This window comes from Anolis carolinensis, chromosome 5 (genome assembly GCF_035594765.1).
Source record: "Anolis carolinensis isolate JA03-04 chromosome 5, rAnoCar3.1.pri, whole genome shotgun sequence".
Taxonomy (NCBI): domain Eukaryota; kingdom Metazoa; phylum Chordata; class Lepidosauria; order Squamata; family Dactyloidae; genus Anolis; species Anolis carolinensis.
This window is the reverse complement of record NC_085845.1, coordinates 183,933,997-183,954,962: the sequence shown is the minus strand read 5'-3', so window position 1 is coordinate 183,954,962 and position 20,966 is coordinate 183,933,997. Positions and strand designations below refer to the sequence as shown.

The window sequence follows — 20,966 nt, the reverse complement described above, 5'->3', positions numbered from 1 at the left end:
AGGGGTTGGCCTTTGTGGTCTCTTCTAAATCTATAATTCTATTATGGCAAATAATGACAACAAAACTAGGATAAGTCCTAACATTAGGTAGAGTGAAATGGCCGGATCAGCAGGTGCTGAGTGGGATGGAAAGGCAGCAGCTATTTCTCTTTTGTTGGAAAACACACAAGCTCTATATGATACACCCTGCTGAAAAGCACATGCATCTCAAAAAAAAAAAAAAGACACAAGGTAATTGTTGCTTAGCATTTCACATCCATATGTTTATTAATGCGTAGAGATGTACATATAGAAAGTTTGTATACTACAATACAATTAAGCAGCAATGGAAACTGGCTAGCAGGTGACCACGGGCTAACTGTGGAGATGAGCAAATTCAAAGTCTTACTTTTGGCATGTTTTGAAACTTTAAATTGTATTTGAACTAGACAGCCTTTCTATTAGAGAACATCTTGAGGAAGAAGACCATCCCCTAGGGAACTAACCCAGTCTTGATTCGAGTGATTGGGGCTAATGGAAATTTCAGAGCTTGAAATTAAAGGTACTTTAAGCTTTCTGGAAGATGACATTCAAAATACCTGGAAGGTCAAAGGCTGAAACTATTGAATTTAAAGAAAGTGAGCATTATGAGGACTGTACTTTCTGTTTGACCTTTTTGAAGAGATAAATATGTGCAAGTTCAAATGTTAATATAGATGGCTAACATTAAAGGTGACATAAAACTCTCCCTTTCTTTCTGCCCTTTTTATGTTTCCTTTTAAAACAGACTTACATTATTATTTCTTAGAAAATTACTTTCAAGGTGAAATAGGATCATGCCAGAGTGCTGTACTTTTTGTACTGATGCACTTTTAAATGGCTTTTAAATTCAATTGTTTTTATAATGTTAATGTGCTTAATTGTTCTTCAGTATGATGACTCCCTGCATTTTCATCTGGTTAGTCATTGTGCTGTGGTGGTTTGACTGCTGGACTAGGACTTTGGGACATCTGGGTTCAAATCCCTGCTTACTCATGGAAACCCAGTGGAAGATCTTTGACATGTCACACTCCCTCAGCTTCAGATGAAGGCAATAGCAACCCCAAATCTGAACAAATTCTGCCATGAAACCCCTGTGATAAGGTTGCTTTAAGGTTGACATATGTCAGAAATGACTTCAAAGCCATGAAGAACAATTTTTCATCTGTGCCTTTTTGCGCTTGTCTCAAGTGGAGTATGGAAACAAAATATAATGGCATCTTTATAGGTTGATCATCCCTTATCTCAAATTCCAAATTCTAAAATATTATTAAAAAATCAGAAATTGGCCTTGTGACTAGCTTGTGTAGTAACACTTTTGCTTTCCTGTGGTTCAATATAACCAACTTTGTTTCAGGAAAAAATATTAAAAGACATTGTATGAGATTACCTTTAGGCTATGTACATGAGGCGTATATGAAATGCATGAATTTTGTGTTTAGACTTGAGTCCCATCTCCAAGATATCTCATTATCTATGTATAGGCAAATGTGGGTATTCCAAAATCCCCCTAAATTCCAGAATCCAAAACACTTCTGTTCCCAAGCATTTTGAATAAGGATATTCAACCTGTATATAAATTAAATTAATGCCTACTGAAGACATGCAGAAGTAAGCAGTGGGTAGATGATGTCCATCCATTACTTCAGTCATTGTCCAACCTCTACCTAAATATGGATGACTTCAAATCACTGTATTTATTATTTTTCTAAGTAGCATTCAAAGATGGATTGAAAAATAGCTGGAGGGCACCAACGGTGTACCCATACTGCATAAGTAATAGCACTCTGAAACTTGAACTATCATGAGGGTTTTAGAATTATGTGCTAGAGTGTTTTTGTACTGCCATTTAGGGAATGCATTAGAGCTCTTGAGAAGAAAATTCTAAGTACCTCATCAAAGTACAAATTCCAGGATTCTGTAGGATGGCACCATGGCATAAAATGTAGTATTAAATTATATAATTATGCAAAGCGAAGATACCCTTGCTTGCCAACCCTGAGTTCATGTAGTCTCTTCATTCTGAGTAAAGTACAGTACGACTCTCTTATTCACTGCTTCAATATCCATGATTTCACTTAACCATACTCCATTAAAATATCTCCCCTCCTCAGTCAGATGTATTTGTGAGCTTCTTTAAGTCCTCCAAAGTGATTCACTATTGTCCATGGTTTCAGGTATCCATGGGGGTCCTGGAAAGTATCCCATGTAGGTGCAGGGATCATACTCTATAAATTGACTCCCAACTTGACTCTGGGCCCACAACTAAGTTATCAGGTTCCTCTTTAGCTCAACAGACAAACAAAATCAGTTGCCTTGCCAATTGGCTGACCTGATGTGACCCCAACTAACCTATCTATCCCCCAGGAAATTCAGCAGGACAGTGATGCACTCTGTGGGGAACTGCTCAGTCATAAGGCCGAAAAGGTCAGGAACCATGTAATAATGACATATCGACCAGTGACTTTTCTAAGCAGATGTCTTAAGCCCACACAGAGCCAATTCTAAACTCAGAGCCATATCAGGATAGCGACTCTGCTCGGGCCTTTTCAGTTTGTGAGTGTGCTATTGTTTTAGGACAGAGAAATAAACAGCTTCCAAAGAATCTGTAGGAAACAAATGCCTTCTCCCCGCTGTATGCAGGGAAATATCATGTGGACTCCTCACATCAGTTGTAATATGAGTCGGCTATATTTCAGTCATGTAACCATGGCTCAAGACTGTGGTCATACAAACAAGGTCTCTTTGGATCCTTGCGGCATTTGTACAAAACAGCCATTCTGTTTTACACACATTTCCACAATTTTCAGAGAGTAAGGAAGTGTCCATTGTTCAAGTATGAGTAATTTATTCATCAGGATAAACAACTCTGGAGTATAGACAAATTATATTGGACGAGAGAGAGAGGGAGGGGAGGGGGATCGATTAAGTGTGGCTTAACCATAAAACGTCCCTGAAGCACCAGGATTTCCCAAAACAATTACTGTGGCCTTCGAGAGAATTACTACATTCTTACTGGATTTTTGTCCTGGTGTTTGGCTACCCAACATTTCAGAGGAAGGGAGCGAGGGAGGAAAGAAGGAGGGAAGGAAGGAAGGAGAGAGAGTTAAGGAGGGAAGGATGGGACAAGTCTTCTCCTTCCCCTTTTGTCACATATCTGCTCCTTGTTACTCCCATCACTGTTGCTCTGTAAGGGAAGGAAAGGAATGGCTTTATCCTTAAGGCAAACTGTGGGAGAACAGTGGGATCTAGGGGCCCTTCCATATTGCCCTATATCCAAGGATCAGATCCCAGATTATCTACTTTAAAATGGACTATATGAGTCTCCACTGCCACATAATCTGGGATAAACAGATATCTGTGATGAGGTTCTGAGATATAGGATAGTGTGGAAGGGCCTAGGAGAACATATCTGTGATTGCTACATAGGACCTTGTCAAACATGCCACCGAAGATTTAGTGGATTGCTGCATACTAGCTGTGGTCACGCAGGGGGTGTGGGGACCGGTTGCCCCATGCGCCGTTCTGTTGCTGCTTCCCCCCTTCCTGATCACACGGGGGAAGCCTTTTTTTGGTGGCTCAACCCATCTTTCCTTATGGAAAGACAGATAGCCTGCCTTTGTCCACTTTTTCAGTAGCGGCGGCACTTCAGTCACGGTGCCACCCTGGAAGTAGTTATCTGGTGTGTGAAGGGAGCCATCAGGCTCTGTGGCTGAAGTCCAAAAATACTGTCAAGCCGCTGAAAATGAGAGAGAGAGGGGGGGGAGATTGTCTTTTGTCTCAGGTAGTGAAATATCTTGGCTGGCCTTAGGAAGGTGGAATTTATCTTGTGGGTCCCAGCGTTGAAACAGAGGATTATTGTATTCTGCGACATTAGGGTATGTGTGAAGGCACATATCCAAGACTTAAGATTAGCTGCAAAATTATGCCATGAAAACAAAGTTTCTTTCTACATAAATCTGAACAGCTACTTCAAGAACTTGTTTCTCTCTCTGCCATGGCAAAGACCAAATGAAATGTGCTCTGTACAAAAATTAGAAATTAGCTAAAGAAAAAAAACCCAGAACAATGGACATGCTTTTTGTTTAGAAACAGGACCAGGTAATTGGATGTGCCCAAATCCAGGAAAAAAAATCAGATAATGAGAAATTTGTCGACATCTGTAATAGAAATCAGTAGAACCAAGTCCTTTGCACAGAGATGATTTTACCTCAGGTACCCTCTAGGAGGAGCTCAAGAATAACGAATCTTTCCATGTCTGCAATCCTTAACTTCTTGCTTTTAATGCCAAGCAAAGAGGCAGATGCATTTCCTATCAAACGGAGGTTCTGGTCTACAAAGTTCTTTGAGATGATGGTGTTTGGCTGGATGAGAACATCAAGTCATGTTTCAGGGCTTTGTAAAGGTGCACAAAGGATTCAGCCCATGTGTCTTTCTGGTGTCCTTGGGATTTAGCTGCTCTGTATGCAGTGTAGACCATGGTCAACACGGTCCTTTCAAAATCTTCCTTCTTGAGCATGCCAGGGTAGCCTGATAGCCTGGCACTGAGCCTGCGAATGTCTGGGATACTTTTGGGGATGACATCATTACACAAAGTATCAAATGCCATTGCCTTCCTCATGGAAGCAAGTTCCTCATCTCTGACAGATATCTTCAGGTCATCACTGATTTCCAGCTCACCTAGAAGAAACTGGGGTGAAAACACAGAGTGGAATAAATGTTGGTTACATTTAGTCCTCACAAATCATAGATGAAGAAATAAAGGCGTATATGAAATAGGAATGTAATTCCTCAAATTAATTGTCTGCAGATATGAGGACAAATATGTTCTGAAGTGTTGTATAAAATTATGCTGCACAGAAAAACACATGTTTTTTCCACAAAAATCTTGTTCCCTGCATGGATAAAAAATATTTATTGTACAGAAAGTTATATTTTCTGTATAAGAAATGTGTTTTCTACACATAAATAGTGGATAGAGAAACACATTGTATCTCTGCTCAAAATTCATAATCTTTGTTGCTTTGAGATATAATTATGCAAAGTATGGGGTGTGCTTCAGATCTGGATAAACCGTGCAACCAGAAATGAGCTGGTCTGATTTAAACGGATTTGAGAGATGTCTGAATTGAAGTGAGAAGCCTTCAAAAATGGACTGAATCTGAGCATCTCAATTGGATCTCTCTACAAAGGAATAGTCAAAATGTTTTTTTCATTCATACTAAACCTCAAACAGAAGGTCCACATCATCCTGAGACTTCTGAAGGACTGGATTGAGAAGCGCTGCTGAGGATCTCTTCACTCGATGAGCAGACGGGAAAAGCATTGCTGGAGGGTAAGAAACAGATTATCAATGGTCATTGTGCAATAAGTCACTTGCTTCTTGTGTGAAAGATCTCTTATGCTTTGCACAACAGTCAGCCAGGTAGAAAATTTAAGCTATACTTGCTAATTACTTTATATGTAAAAACAAATCTAGCATGTGACCTTTGGTCAAATTAAACCCTGTCTTACTATAGTTTTTCATCCCCTATTTCTCAGTCAAAAGCCCAATGTTTCGTCTTCTCCTTGTAATTTTCGTGCATTTTTTATCTATAGCAACCCTAAGATGATCCTATCATGGGGTTTTCTTGATAAGATTTGTTCAGAGTGAGTATGCCTTTGCCTTCCTCTAATACTGGTTTTCAACCTGTGGGTTCCCAGGTGTTTTGTCCTACAACTCCCAGAAATCCCAGCCACTTTACCAGCTGTTAGGATTTCTGGGAGTTGAAGGCCAAAGCATTTAGGGAACCACAGGTTGAGAACCACTGCTTTAAGAGTTGGGCAAGCATCACTGGGAATCACACCCAGTAGGTTTTCATGGCTGAATGGTTTCCAGATTCATAGATCAGCATTTAAACCACTGAAACATACTTGCCCTTTTAAAAATTAACATTTATAGGAATGTAACGGAATGCCCTTTAAACTACAGAAATTTATTGGCCTTCCATATAACTCTGTTGGATTTTGCCCAAGATTTCAACTAGAAAAGCTACTTTTAAAAAATAACACATTATATATTTCAGTATGGAGCACCTTGAATATAGCAATACAAATAATGTGATCTTTTAGCAAATGCTATGTTACTGATTCCATTGTTTTTAGTTCATTTTCTTTGGGAGGAAATCCATCTGAAAAAGTAAGAACATGGTATAACACCTTTAAAAAATCATTCAACATACCTGAAAGCCTTATCCACCCCAAAAGTAATGAGAAATAGTAACAAGTTAAAGCTTACTCGTTGCATGAAAAAATGACATTATTAATTGTAGTATTTTGCAGAAACAATATTATTCTCTTGTTATGTGATTATAACACATTACTTCCAGGGCTGACTATGACTTGACCTGTTCTCTCAGATGCTGCCTTAGACCTTCTGCTGTTCTGCTGGGTTCATCTAGATCCATCTGAGTTCATTCAGGTCCATCACCCTGGCCTCATCTTCTATCATTTCATTGTCTGGTTTAATTTCAGGGGCTGTTACCATCAGTACATGATCATAGAGTCATAACATTGGAAAGGACCACAAGGGTAATGTAAGGCAACCCTAGATGTTATGGTCATCCAATCTCTGTTTAAAAACTGGTTAAAGAACTGCATCAATCACAATGGCTGTTGTCCAGTAAGTAGGGATGAGGGAGCGGGGTGAAGGTGGTTACACATTCATAACTGTCTTGGTGAATTCCAACCATACTGGGTTGTTGTGGGTTTTCCAGGCTGTATGGCCATGTTCCAAAAGTATTTTCTCCTTATGTTTCGCCCACATCTATGGTAGGCATCCTCAGAGGTTGTGAGATATCCTCTGAGGACTCCTGCCATAGATGTGGGTGAAACATCGGGAGAAAATACTTCTGGAACATGGCCATACAGCCCGGAAAACACACAACAACCCTGTGATTCCAGCCATGAAAGCCTTCGACAAGACATCCAACCATACTTTTCGAACTGTGGTACCCAGAAATGGACACAGTATTCCAGGTGACATCTGATCAAAGCAGAATAGAGTGACACTATTATTCCTCTTGATCAGGAAACTTATACTCCTGTTAAGGCAGCTTAGAATTGCACTGAGTTTTTGGCCATATCATCAAACCGTTGACTCATGTTTAGCATGCAGTCTACTAAAACCTCTAGATACTTTTCACATACAATGCTTTCAAGTAATCCTAATCTCTGCTGAAGGTTGAGAACTAGGCAAGATGATACTTATATGCTACTTTATGAATAGGAGGCCACTCCCCCAGCAAGGCAGGACATCCTAATATGCAGGATGCCTATGGGAACTAGATATGCCTGTGAAAAGATCATTGGCTATAGATCCATTGTGTTCCTGTTAGCACATAGGGCCCAAACTCTGCTCTAGGGCAGATTTTTAGAAGAGTCCTTGGATCTGCTTGATCCAAAACTACTCACTTTGTCAACGTGGCTTTGGATCAGATACCTATGAACTCCACCACTATTATTTTTAAGGAGACAGTCAATAGGAGGAAAGTGTAGGTGATGTGGGAAAGCCTTCTCTTTACCACATAGAAGTAAGCTGGCGAGACACTATGCAGTTATATCAGTCTGATGTCACTTTAACAACTGTGATGCTCATGAAATTCTGGGATCTTTAGTCTGAGGAGGTCATATTTATTATCTGCCATAGAGCATCTGGTGCCGTTAAGGGATTCAAAGTTCAAAATTTTAACTACCTCACCAAACTACAAATCTCAGGATTCCATGGGATGGCACTCTGGCAGTTAAAGTGCTATCAGCTATAACTGTATGATGTGGCTATATCTTGGAAGGGAATTTTCATTTTTAAATTTAAATTTTTTATTTAATTATTGGCTAGGTGGTGTTTTATACTGTTATTTTGTGTGTTGCCTATTTTGTTTTATTATGTTGTTTTGATGAATTCTATGCTATATTTTAACTGTTGATGAGCTTATCGCCATGTGAGCCATTTCAAGTCCCTTCAGAGAGATGGAGGTGGGATATACAAATAAAGTTGTTGTTGTTGTTGTTGTTGTTGTTATTATTATTATTATTATTATTATTATTATTATTATTATTATTATTAATTCCCTATCCCAGTCTTTAGCTGGGCCCTTCAAGCAAAGAGTTCATGGTGTCATATATGGAGGAGCAACTTATTCCCGTTTTAGCATCACATCATCCCGGGAAGGTGGGTGGCAATGCAATCCTTTGATCTGTATCTCTGGTAAGTATCTGCTCTCATTGGTATTCCATTCCTCTGCCTAAGCTGGGGCACCTTTTGTTCTAGGGCTTCACCAACCACATGCAACTGTTCTGCACTAAAATTGTGGAATACTAATTGCTTGGTAATTAAAGCTTCAATCACCCAGCAGTAACAATGTTTATTTGCTAAACAACTGCCATCAGGGATTCAGACAACAATGATCAAATTAATAACTTTTCGGAGCACCCTTCCTTGAAAAACAAACCCATATACATCCAGGAACACATATTCCCAAAGGGCAGATGTGCCAAGCTGTTGCGAGCCTATAACTATTCTGGCACATTTAATAAAGTAGTTTCAATTCCACAAAATGTAATCCATAATGGCTTTGTTAGTGATTTTTATTGCCACAGGAATTTTTGCTGCTAGTTTCCTAAGCTATCCAAGGTGCTGAATTCTATCCCACTTTCAGCACCTTGAATACTTCTTTAAAACTTGGACGTACATGCATATAACCACACAGCTGATTCCAGTTACTATTGGCTATAAGGTCCTCAGAAGAAAACAATACCAACTGCTCAAATATCCCAAAATCTGCCAAATCTTGGACACTAAGTGTGGTCAGCCCTGGTTAGTATTTGAATGGGTCACTACCGTGTTTCCCCGAAAATAAGACAGTGTCTTATATTAATTTTTGCTCCCAAAGATGTGCTAGGTCTTATTTTCAGGGGCTGTCTTATTTTTCCATGAAGAATAATTCACCTTTATTGTTGAACAAAAAAATGAATGTTTATTATATACTGTAAAGTAGTTGTCATCACAAACCAGCATAACCAGACAAACTGCGAATCCTATCAAGAATGTCTTGTTACTACCATTATTTCCATGTACAACACTCTACGGTGCGTACATTTACCGATCCTAGATGCTCTGGTGTTCTGTTTGGCGGGCAGGCTTCCAAACAAAAACTTTGCTAGGTCTTACTTTCGGGGGAGGCCTTATATTTAGCAATTCAGCAAAACCTCTACTAGGTCTTATTTTTTGGGGATGTCTTATTTTAGGGGAAACAGGGTACTAGTGAATGCTAAGTGCTGTATATTTTAGGGGAAGTACCTGGCAAAACCACCTCTAAGTATTTTTGTCTAAGAAAACAGTACAAAATTATGTGGTCACTATAAGTTGACAAGCAACTTGAAGACATATACATACACACACATATACACATAGAGAGAGTTTGTTCAGCAGGGTATCTCTTTCCCTGCCCTATTCTCTTTGTGTAAACCAGGGGTCCCCAAACTAAGGCCCATGGGCTGGATGCGGCCCTCCAAGGTCATTTATCTGGCTCCTGCCCTAAACTTTAGACTTAGGATCACCCTAAGTTTGAAACTACTTGAAGGCACACAACAAAAACAATCCTAATTGACTTGATTATCTCACACAACAGCAGGCCCACATTTCCCATTGAAGTACTGGTAAATTTATGTTGGTTAAGTGTTCTTCATTTTAAATACTGTATTGCTCTTTCATGTTTTTTGCAGTAAAAATGTACAATGTGCATAGGAATTTGTTCTGTTTTTTCAAACTATAGTCTGGCTCCCCAACAGTCTGAGGGACCATGAACTGACCCTCTGCTTAAAAAGTTTGAGGACACCTAGTTTATGCCGTTCTATTTCCTGATGCTGGAATCTAGATAAGAGGATATCTTTATGCCCATTCTTGTTGGAGAAAATTGTAGTTTCATGGTTGGGAAATGCCACAAAGAATAGTTTATTACACACACACACACACACTTATTAAAGGTTTACTAGGAAAGTGGGGAATGGGAGCACAAAGGAAGGAAAAGGAAAATTTTGGGGATAATATCTTAATTATTGGTAAGTTATTTATTTATTTATTCACAGCATTTATATTCCATCCTTCTCACCCCGAAGGGGACTCAGGGCGGATCACATTGCACACATAAAGGCAAACATTCAATGCCATGACATAGAACAGAGACAGAGACAAGGCACAGGCACCGGGCTGGCCTCGAACTCATGACCTCTTGGTCAGAGCGATTTGTTGATTTGTTGCAGCTGGCTTGCTTTCCAGCCTGCGCCACAGCCCAGTCCCTGCATCTTTACAAATGTTAATATGTCTCAAGGAGAAAACAAAGATGGTGAGGGTTGTTAAGGTATTGGGAGTTCTTTTACAAAATTATCATTTTTTCAACTAAGTTTTCGTCTCTATTTCTTCAAATATTTTTTCAAAATTTTCTTCAATGGAAATTGATTTTTATTTTCCATAACAGATTATTTCACATTAAACCTTTTCTTAAATTATTTGTTATTAATATCTACCAAGAAAGTTCTACAATTTTCATTTAGATCATTAGTAGGTTAGTATTTATATAATTTTATCATTATCATGCTGTCTCTCTTTCAGTATTATATCAAATATATTTTCCATCTACAACTCTTGGGTTCAAAAACTCTCCTAAAAGTTTATAGGATCCAAGTCAAGCCATGGCATGAAACACTTTTACTTCCTCACTGATTACTATTCATATATACTTGATTTTTAGTTTGATTTTGCCTCATTACTCTCCAACTATACTGTCTAATAAACTGAGCAGGAAAAAGGAAGCTAGAAATGGGGAATGATGTGCAGCCAATCTCCCACTTGATGATTATGAATTCATGAAGAAAAGATTCTGCTGATTCAGCTTCTCTGACACCAGCTCGGAACACAATGTACTGGTTCAGTATCAAAGAACAGTATGGAAGTATTAATGTAATTTGCTACCTCCTTTTTCTCCCCTAGAGGAGTTTATGTAAAACATTTATTTCATCTTGAGATGGACTAATGATGCATCTGATTCACATCATGCACAGTAATGATGACTGCTTGGAGACAGAAGATTCCTAATCCTTTGTAAGGCTGAATTTTCACATTCAACTGGTTCTAAAATATTAAAATGTGTTTTTAGATGAATCTCACTGAAATGGATATAACCTTATAGGCAGGAAAGCATGTAATATGGAAGAAGATGTTCTAGAGTTGTTAATCTAGCCAAGTATTATCTGCTTTGACTGAACAGGGCAGCAATTAAAGCAGAGGTTAAAAGTTGCCCCCCCCCCTTCCAAGTTTTTGACCACATTTCCCACAATTTCAACACTAACCACCTCATCACACTGAGAGGGAAAAGTATGGGTGACCATCCCTTAAGGGATGTCAGCAGTCCCGCTTCACATTCAGCCTTCCTATCACACTCATACTAGGAAACTTACAAGTTGGCAATACATTCATCTTAAATTAAGTACAAAGTCAGTATTCCTTTTTTGTTTTTAATTAGAAGAAACAACAATATCCCCAAACCAAGAGATCTCTTGCCCTGCCCAAAGCCCCTTATGTTAAAAGAGATGGATACCAGTTTAAAACTTCATCTTCCCATGGGAAAAATTGTTTTCCCCAAACCCCTGAGGATACAAGAGACAGTGATCCAGGTAAAAACCATTGCTTTCCATGGGATCCTGTTGATCTGCATGAAACCCCAGAGGATAAAAGAGGCATCACATCTGTTTTTCAGTTGTAAAGATGCGAGTAAAGTGTGAAGTAGGAGCTATGAACACAATTACTGGCCCATGTTCAGAGTCCTTTCAGGACATTTCTGCCTCTTTTCAGCCCTGAACTTGTGATGAGATCTGTGCCTCTCCATGGTAGAAAAGAGGCTGAAGTGTCTTACGAGGGGGGAAATTTTTCAATGTGATGATGTTGATTGCCAGAGTTCCCTCCTTTCAAGACATTTCTGCCTCTTTTTCAACTATACATGACTGCCAGAATTAGTTTAACTCATGTGATGAGCTCAGTGCCTCTCCATGTTTGAATAGAGGCTGAAGTGTCTTATAACTAGGAAATTTCTCAATGTGATAAGGTGGATATCTAAAGCTGGAGCTTGTGAAAAATGAGGGCCAAAAGTTATCTGTGCTTGGATTACACTTTAGTCCAACTACAAGCAGACTGAGGTTCTAACTGTTCTACTTCCAGAATTGTCCAGCAGTATGGGGAAAAACACTTTCCAAATGCTGGAGGGTGTGTAATAGAGGTGTGGGTTAGAGTGTGCATGGTGTGTGTGCTTTCTCCAAAGCATGGGATTCAACCAAGCCATAATACATACTTCCTTCTTTTTCCTCAATGGCCCTGTTTTAGAGAGTTTTACAATCATAGTCCTAAAATGTAATTTCTTCGACTCAGAGAGAAAGCCTTGCTCCCTAAGAAAAAGCAAGAAGTCCACGATTTGGAAGAAACTGCAATAAAGAGTGACAGATGCATAACAGGGGATCCCACTGAAGATTCTGGTGTGACGAAAATTAAATGACTGAAACAAGGCATCTGGAAAGATTACTGAAAGGGAAGAAGCAAGGAGGAAATGGAAAATGGGTGAGAGAAGTTGAGTTAGACCAGATCTTTCAGTTTAATTTCTCCCAGAAATGTATTGAAGAACATGCCTTCAAAATTGGAAGAGAATGAGCAAACTTTTTGCTAATTTTTTTACTGGGGAAAAGATGGATTGATTTATCATAGCTTTACATACGACAGGCAAGTTTTATTTTATGTTTATTCCAGGGTAGAGATCATGGCTCAAATCCTTCTGGTATTCTTGACTAGATTGAACCCATTGAATCAATTGAATTTCCAAAGCTACTGACGCATCATTCAACAATTGATTCAATAGCCACCGTATTACAATTTTCTTGGCTTTTCCCCCCATTTTTTTCCTACAACACATCTGTCTCCTCAGATCACAGCCAGTTCTCAAGCATCTTGGGACCCTGTGCTTGTTTTCTTAACCATCTGGACATGAGAAGACACAACAATGTGTCAGGACATAAGCTGCCTCCTGAAAAAAAGGTTTGTTTTTTTTTTAAGTTAAACATAGTCATTTTGAAAGGAAAAGTCAGGAGGACCAAAATTCTGTTTCATTAAAGGCAAGAAAATAGGCCTCTCTTTTATGCTAAATCCATGCTAAATCTGATGGGAGAGGATAGACAAAACTAAATGCTTTGGGGATTTGCTATAATATGCTCAGAATTTCAGCCACTCCATTATACTTTGTCTCGTCTGCCAAAAGTCAGCAGTATTTTGAAGTCACTGAGTATGGACGGCTCTCATTTGGATTGTTTTATATTCCCCTCCCCCAATTCCCCAAATACTGGTATGACACTACAGACCTAATCCTCACCAGTTTTGCTCTGATCCTTTGAGATCTGAAACCATTGCCCACCAGTAGTCAGCAGGTAATGGCCTACATCTCATTAGGAATCCTGTCCAGCATAGAACCATTACATCAATTGGATGTCCTTATATGTTAATTCAACAACTGATTGAACAAGTATACTCTAGATGAGATCATGAAGAGAGGATTTGAAGTGAAAAGTGTCATCTTGGGCCAATCATTTAATAAATACAGCAGGCTCGCTACATCTGTGGGTTTAACTTTTGTGGATTTGATTATTTTCAAATTTGATTAATATGGTCTCTGTAATATGGTCTCTTTTGATCCTACAGTCTAACTTTATGGTCAAATGCCAATGGGGTTAGAGGAGGGCCTAGAGATTCATTGGAAGATGTTTTCTCAGGAAAAAAAATTGGTTTTTATTGGTGGTTTTTCCACTTTTGCAGTGGCCCTGCAGCCTCACGCCATCAATAATTGGGATATCTTGACTCTTCCGTTATATGGTCTCAGAGAGGTCATTGGATAAATTACCGCAATATAACCACTTGGTGGTTTTGTGATGATTGATTGATGCAGAAGAATTGAGATAGCAATTGGGACTGAAATTGAGAGAGAGAATATCACTTCATGTATTTCTCAAATTCAGGCATAGCTCTAATTTGAAGAATAGGCTGAAGCCAGAACATCCAGAATCCTAAAATAGCCAGCAGTGAAGCAGAAGAAGTAATGACAGTAAGGAACTGTAAAGAATTCATACAGTGCTGGTGGAAACTCTCAGATTCATGGGCATTTTAATTCAGTTAGTATCCCAACACCATGGAAATTAGGGTGTGCCATTTTCCAGCCATTCTTGGAAGGACAGAAAAACTAAACATCACCAAAGTTCTTACTCAGAAACATTACATATAGCCAACCTATAGACAAGAGGCCAAGTCATTTCTCCTTATATCCACATCGCTTCAGCCAATGTTCTCTGCTATTTTGCTCTTACAGGAGGCGAGTCATTGGCAGTGAACTTAGGAGACCTTGCCAAAGGCTCGTGCCTTTCGAAATGGTTGCTGTTAAAATATCTGTCTTTCAGAAGGGGAGACTGAGTTCAGCCCAGGTTGCAGCAGGTGGAATCATTTATTTGTTATTTCTCCACCTGGAAAGAAAGTAAAATTAGTCTTATAAATGAAAAGGAAGAATTATGTTATGACTCAGAATAATAGCTAGTCTATGAAATTTTGCTGAATACCAAGCTTTGCTGGGCGTGATTGGTTTATTTTTTTACAAGGCATAGCTGTGGAAAAGATCATCATGTATTTAGGCAAGCCAAGGGCCTTTTCCTAGCATCAGGAAAAAAAAACTCTATGAATAAACCAGTTCTAGGTGTTTTGAATCCTGCATTCTATAGCATATGAGTTGGAGTTTTACAGACAGCAATTAAACTGTAGAAAATGTGGCAAATGTGAAAATGACTTGGGCTGACAGGAGGGCAGAGCTAGCAAGGAAATATTTGAGAAGCTGGAAGGTTCACCTCTGGCTTTGAATTGCAATTAAATCTGAATCCCAGGCTCAGTATTCAGGAGGAGGCAAACATTCATAATTAAGAATCATGAACAGCCCATCCAGTATTATGTGTGCTTTGGAATCAAAGGAGAAAATCAAGGAGTAGTAGCTAAGGGGAAGAAATGAAAAACTTCAGCAAGCCAAGGTTAAAGATATAAGAGAGTATAGCATCTAGACTCCCATAGTGACCAACTAAACTTCTTTGGAAATCTCTCAAATAGGACAAGAAAGCTATATCCTACTCTTATTATTGTTCCCCAGCAGCAGATATTCAGAGAGCCTGAAAGTAACATGTCGCAAGTAATGATGTTTCTTGTAACAATGCTATATATGGCAGCGTGGTAACAAGGACATAGCAATGTTCTTTTTGCGAAATAACAAATGGTCACATCATTATTGTTTTAGTGTCTCAAGTCATACCTAGTCATTACTACAAACTTACTGCTTCTCTAGGATCGTTTGGGGATTTGTGTTGGAAGTGTATTTGAAAAATAATCATAAAAATAATCATGAAAAATAATGTTCATTATGATTGTTATTATCAATTATATGTTGCTTTAATAGTAACAATAGTAAAGGAACATTATTGTCCATTATATTTGTTTCTTATATTAAAGTACCAATATCAAATATATTATCTTTTGAAAAATAATGTTCCATGCTCTGGGCTAGGGATACCCTTAGGAAAAACAGTCTATCCTGAAGTTTGGTTTCTTTTTCTGGAGATACAGAGAAGACATTTAAAGCCCTGAAAAGTTAACTTTGTTTCACATCTCAGCAATCCTAGTCAAGACTGACATATAAGCAACACCCAGAATATCTACTATATTTATGAACCCTCAATTTTAATAATTATCTGCCTTAGCTGTATGCATGTGGTCATCTTTTTAAAAATGTCACTGATTGCACAGTCCTTGTTCCATGGAGAATGCAGAATATTGATTGCTGTAGACATCTGTCCCTAATATACCCTGTCTTGAATTTACCAAGTTGACAGTGATTTTGGTCAACCATGGCCAGGAACATTCATTCCTTCCCTGCTTCATAGGAAAAGAGCGATGCTGAAGGCATCTAATTTTGTAAAAAACATTAAAATTAGCTCTGTATTCAATTTTTTTGCTCACAGCAATTTGGGGGAGCATGATCATCTTCCCAAGGTGCTATGTGACCAAATCACCATATCTCACAAATACAGCAACATACCTGCTATCAAAAACTCAAACCTGTTCTGGGTGTCATCAGTTTGACATGGAGGCCTCATCTTAGAAAGTCTTAGAGCATCTTAAAAAGACATCTTAAAGACCTGGGCACATTTAGCCCCTGGAAAAGATGACTGGATGGAGATTTGATAGTCTAGTGCTGCCAGATCTCATTTCATCATATTTCAGGGTCAAAAATGGAAGCTAGGGTTGAGTCCTTGGAATTATAGAGAGGAAAGAATAGGGGAGAAGGGAGACATAACTACTTCGAGACCAGTTTAATGGCCATGAGCCATTAAGTCCAGCACCTGGCTTAAACCTGTCTGACCAGGTAATCTATTCCTTATTCCCTCTTTCAAAATGAGCCCAAGAGCCTGTATTGGCTCACCAAATTTCTTCCTCATTCCCCTTTACTTGTTCTATGCACAACAGAACCACAACAAATACTTTATGTTAAGTCAGTGAGCCTTGGCTCCCATATAGCAGATAGAAAAGAGATGGTTTGTCAATTTTTAAAGCTACTGCTGCTGCTGCTGCTACTACTACTACTACTACTACTACTACTACTACACACAACATTTTTCCTCCCTCAGTGCTGAGATTTGTCCCCTTAGTTGGAGACATGGTGAAGCACAGCAGTTTTCTGGGACTTCAGCTTGTACCTTGAGATTGCAATCTTTGATAGCACTCATCCTATATGTGAAGGGCTGTCACAAGGATAAAGGTAAAGACCGGTTTTCTCTAAGAGGATGATGGGATCATCTTTAATAAAAGACAGGACTGTCATATGTTGGAGCTTCTGTAGTTCTGGATTTTCTCCATCAAGCAGGGGGTCAAACTTCATGGCCTGCAAGGCCCCCTTTGACACTATGATTCAATGAACAGATTCACTTCAAAGGTTCAAGCTGAGCAAAGCAGGGGAATGTTTCTTTTTAAATACTAATAAATATAACTCTTACGCTGTGCCAAAATTCCCTTGAAAAGCCTGTGTATTTAGGACCAGTTCCAAAATTTCTGCAAGGAACTATTTTTCTTCTCCATTGCAAACAAGTCACTTTTCCCATTCACCCGTAGAATAATGAATGTTCAGCTGTAGTCATATCCAGTAATAAATATTAAGCATTTCTAGGAACCTCTTTGAATCTGTGGAACATTTTAATTTCAGCACTAGAATCCCAAAAGGGAATCTTCATGAATTAAATAATCTTCACCTTGATCTTTCAAGGAATAGCTGAGAACATGGAAGCAGGTCTTTTCATGCATATCTGATACTCACTTGGCTCCCCAGTGAAGTACCTGGATGACTTGGATCCAAGGTCCTCCAGGCATTAGGCAGGCTGCCTAAAGGACTACGGTCTGTCACACGAGACTGTTGGACATTGAGATCTTTTCTTGATTCCATCCCAACTTCATGGGAAAACCTTTTGATGGCTGTTTCCAGACTCCAGGACTCTCTTCAGAAGGTGTCTAGGCTGCCCTACTGTTTGTTGTCCTTCCACTGGTGAATAAAAGCCTTCTTATTTAGACTGACTTTTAGTAATGGGCCTTGCCTAGCCCATTACTAAAGCTGATTTTAATGACAGGCCTGTTCTGTTTTATTTCATTTGTGCAGTTTTATATTGTATTTTAAAATACTTATGCATGTATTCAAGCCATACTGGTCAAGCCATACTGTCCCAATGCAACAAGGCAACCTGTTGAAAGTTCTTTGATTCTCATGAGATTTCTCCTTCTGTACAAAACCAAGATACAAAATATTTTTAGGAGTACCAGGCAAGTGGCATGGCACACACCACACAATTCTACTCTCTGGTATTTTCCTACTAGGAAGAGTCCAGAGGTCTAGACTGAGAGGCTTGGAGCACTGCAGTTTATAGACCTTTATACACTACTGTCTAAAGACACATAATAAAGCTAATTTAGTGCAGATTTGGTTATTGACAGGCTAGGATAACTCTTGAGAGTGTTTTTTGTTTGTTTGTTTTGGGCTTAATGAGAAAAGGAGACCTATAAATGAACTTGAGAGTCAGTGTGGTGTGGTCTATAGATGGCTAGTCCCAAATACTGAGCCATTGAGCCTATTATATTTATTTATGTGTTGACTCACCTTTCAGCAATTGGTCCCATGGATATACTTTAGTTGGAAATAATCGGAAAAAATTCCGATTAGGAAATCTAGGTCCAAGTCCCTGCATAGCCATTAAAGTCACTGGGCGATCCAATGATTTATCCATTAAACTCAGTGATCCACTCAATGAAACTCAATGACCTCTCTCACAGGGTTGCTGCTATGATGATAAATTGGGGGGAAAGATTGCTATACACATTGCCTAGAAGATAACAGGAAAGGATGGATATAAATGCAACTTCTAAAGAAATAAGCATTAAATCAGAACTAAATGAGGACTGTGCATCTATATAATTAAAGGGCTATTAAAGTAGTGCAAAATCTATGCATTTTAAAAAGACCCTGAGATGTTCTCAAATGGTCACTCAGTTCTTCCGTCCATTAAATCTGGTTTTAAAAGTGTATCTAGTTGAGGCAAAGCAGAGACAGACATTCCAGTGCAATGTGTTTGAAATCAGCCTGACTATAATGCATATCGGCGTGTGCCTGAGCCTTGAGCTCAACAAAGGGTGAGTTAAGGTCTCTAACCATCAAAGTTGCTGCTTGTGTGAACCACTGTGTAAAAATATGTTTGATATAAAGTGCTCTTGGTGCTCCTCTCTGGGAGTTATTCCCAGTCATTCCCAGTTGCAGTTATTTGATTTCTTCATTTTGCAGCTGGAAACAAAGAACCTGTTTTCATTCTCTCTTTCTCTTCCCCTTTCAAGAACAGAAATTTATGTGTGTTTGTGTGTCCCTTTAGCTGGGAAAAACAAACAAAATTCATCACCATCCCTAAACCCACTCCCACCTACTGACAGAGCTGGCTGGTGGTATTTAAGGCTCACTTGATATAACACCTCTTCTGCTTCTGTTTCTCTGTTGAAAATAATTCATATATAACTCTTACCTCGGTTCCATCTAGGGGCCACGGTGGCATGTGCATTATAATATAACAAGAGCAGCAGCACCGTCTTCCAGCACATCCTTGGTTTCCACAAGATTGAAGTCTGTCTGAGTCTAGAGCATAGGCCTTCCTTTCCCAGTCCCTCTGAGAGTCTTGAACAGCTGGCAATTTTCTAAAAAAATTCCTTCCCCTCACAGTTGCAAAAAAAATCTCTTAGTGTAATTTTCCTGATGCTGTCAAGTAGCAGCACCCCGTCTTCCACCTAGTCTCTTTGGGATCAAGGAATTCATTTGCACAGACAGGCTCTGTTTTATATCCACATCTGGAATGACTCACAACTGCATGCGAACTTGCTGGCAAGCTGTGGGGTTATAAATATCACTACATTTTTTTGGAAGTTCAGTTCCATTCAGTAGTTGGGCCAGCTGGAATTTCCCTGGGTCAACAGACACTAGTAGTAATATTAAGAGAACACTATTAAATCTTTAAGGCTGTATGCTTCTATGCACATGATGAAAGCATGCCTGTGCCCTTCTAGTGACGTATATAATTTCTTGGATGCGTAAATGAGGGAGTGGAACATACTGATTGCCCAATTTTTACAGTGCTTATTTGTTTAACAGAGAAAATGTTATCAGGAAAAAAGTATTAGTTTGAGATTGGGTGGAAGATCTGCAGAAATTAATCTGTGACTGGAAGACATTTAAGAGTAAGTGGGATACATTTATAGAAGAGATAATCAACAATAAGCATGGTCATAATCCTTTTCACTGCATGGAAGGAATGGATATGATCTAGCCAGTGTAAAGCATTTTAAAATCTAGTTTAATTCCAATTGAACATATTTATGCAAGTGCCCATGAACAGAATTTCAATTTATTGGAACAGAATTTCAAATTTGGTTGCATGGCTCTTACATCATATTAGTTTTTTAAGTATGCTGACAAAGTGTGGTAAATTCTACAGAAAATCAAAAATTGATTTTGCTGGGAAGTGTGAGTGATAACAGTCCATCTATCAAGCAGAGTAATCTCAAGCTGATTGGGCAGGAGCTAATCAACCCCCAATTTTGCACAAATACACCCATCCAGGGTCTAGCAGAGAAGAAAGGTTAGTATTTGTATCACACTATTGACTTGTGTTTAGCTTATGGTCTACTAAGACTCCTAAATTATTTTCACATGTGCTGTTGTCAACCCAGATGTCACACTTCCTGTATCTTTTCATTTTATGTTTTCACCTAAATATAGTACAAAAGACCCACATATTCTTCAAGGAAACCAATTTGGAATGATTTGTGTAATATGATTTTTGCATATTATCTGGAACTGTTGGCTGGTATGACACTGCAAGTTGAAAATGCTGTACAATACACGGTCAAAATATTCCCTCCTCTTACTCACTTGCTGCCTCACAGAGGGGAGAGTAGCTGAAGTGAAGACTCACATGTTGAGGTGCTGTCTGGTCATTTTGAGCTCCCCAAAACCGACCATCCCTTGGGTATAAAATATAGCAATGTAGAAGCCTAGCTGTGTGGAACCATATACGTCTCTACTGAGAAAGAAATCCACCCTCTTCCTCTGCAGGAAAAAAATGACAGATGTCTGGCTGCACTTCTCCCAACTGAGAAAGGAATCTGTTTCCTTCTTCTGCAGTGAGAAGTGACCCAAGCCCAATTGTGTTTCCTTCCTTGAGAAGGGACTCTGTTACCTGTGTTGGTGGACAGAAACACAGCCAGCCTTTGG

At 39.0% G+C, this 20,966-nt stretch overlaps 1 protein-coding gene across 2 annotated transcripts; it reads right to left on the bottom strand.

Moving 5' to 3' along the window:
* Nucleotides 1-235: 235 nt before the first annotated feature.
* fam180a (family with sequence similarity 180 member A) lies at nucleotides 236-19,525 on the bottom strand. Of its 2 annotated transcripts, none has more exons than XM_008121776.3 (3): nucleotides 19,225-19,525; nucleotides 5,246-5,346; nucleotides 236-4,708 (listed from the first exon to the last, which is right to left on the bottom strand). In XM_008121776.3, exons 1-3 carry the CDS (start codon nucleotides 19,298-19,300, stop codon nucleotides 4,352-4,354), a joined length of 534 nt encoding a protein of 177 aa, XP_008119983.1. In that variant the 5' UTR covers nucleotides 19,301-19,525; the 3' UTR covers nucleotides 236-4,351. The 2 variants fall into 2 exon arrangements, with proteins under 2 accessions (XP_008119983.1, XP_008119984.1); XM_008121777.3 differs by lacking the exon at nucleotides 19,225-19,525 and adding an exon at nucleotides 6,405-6,765.
* Nucleotides 19,526-20,966: the final 1,441 nt, after the last annotated feature.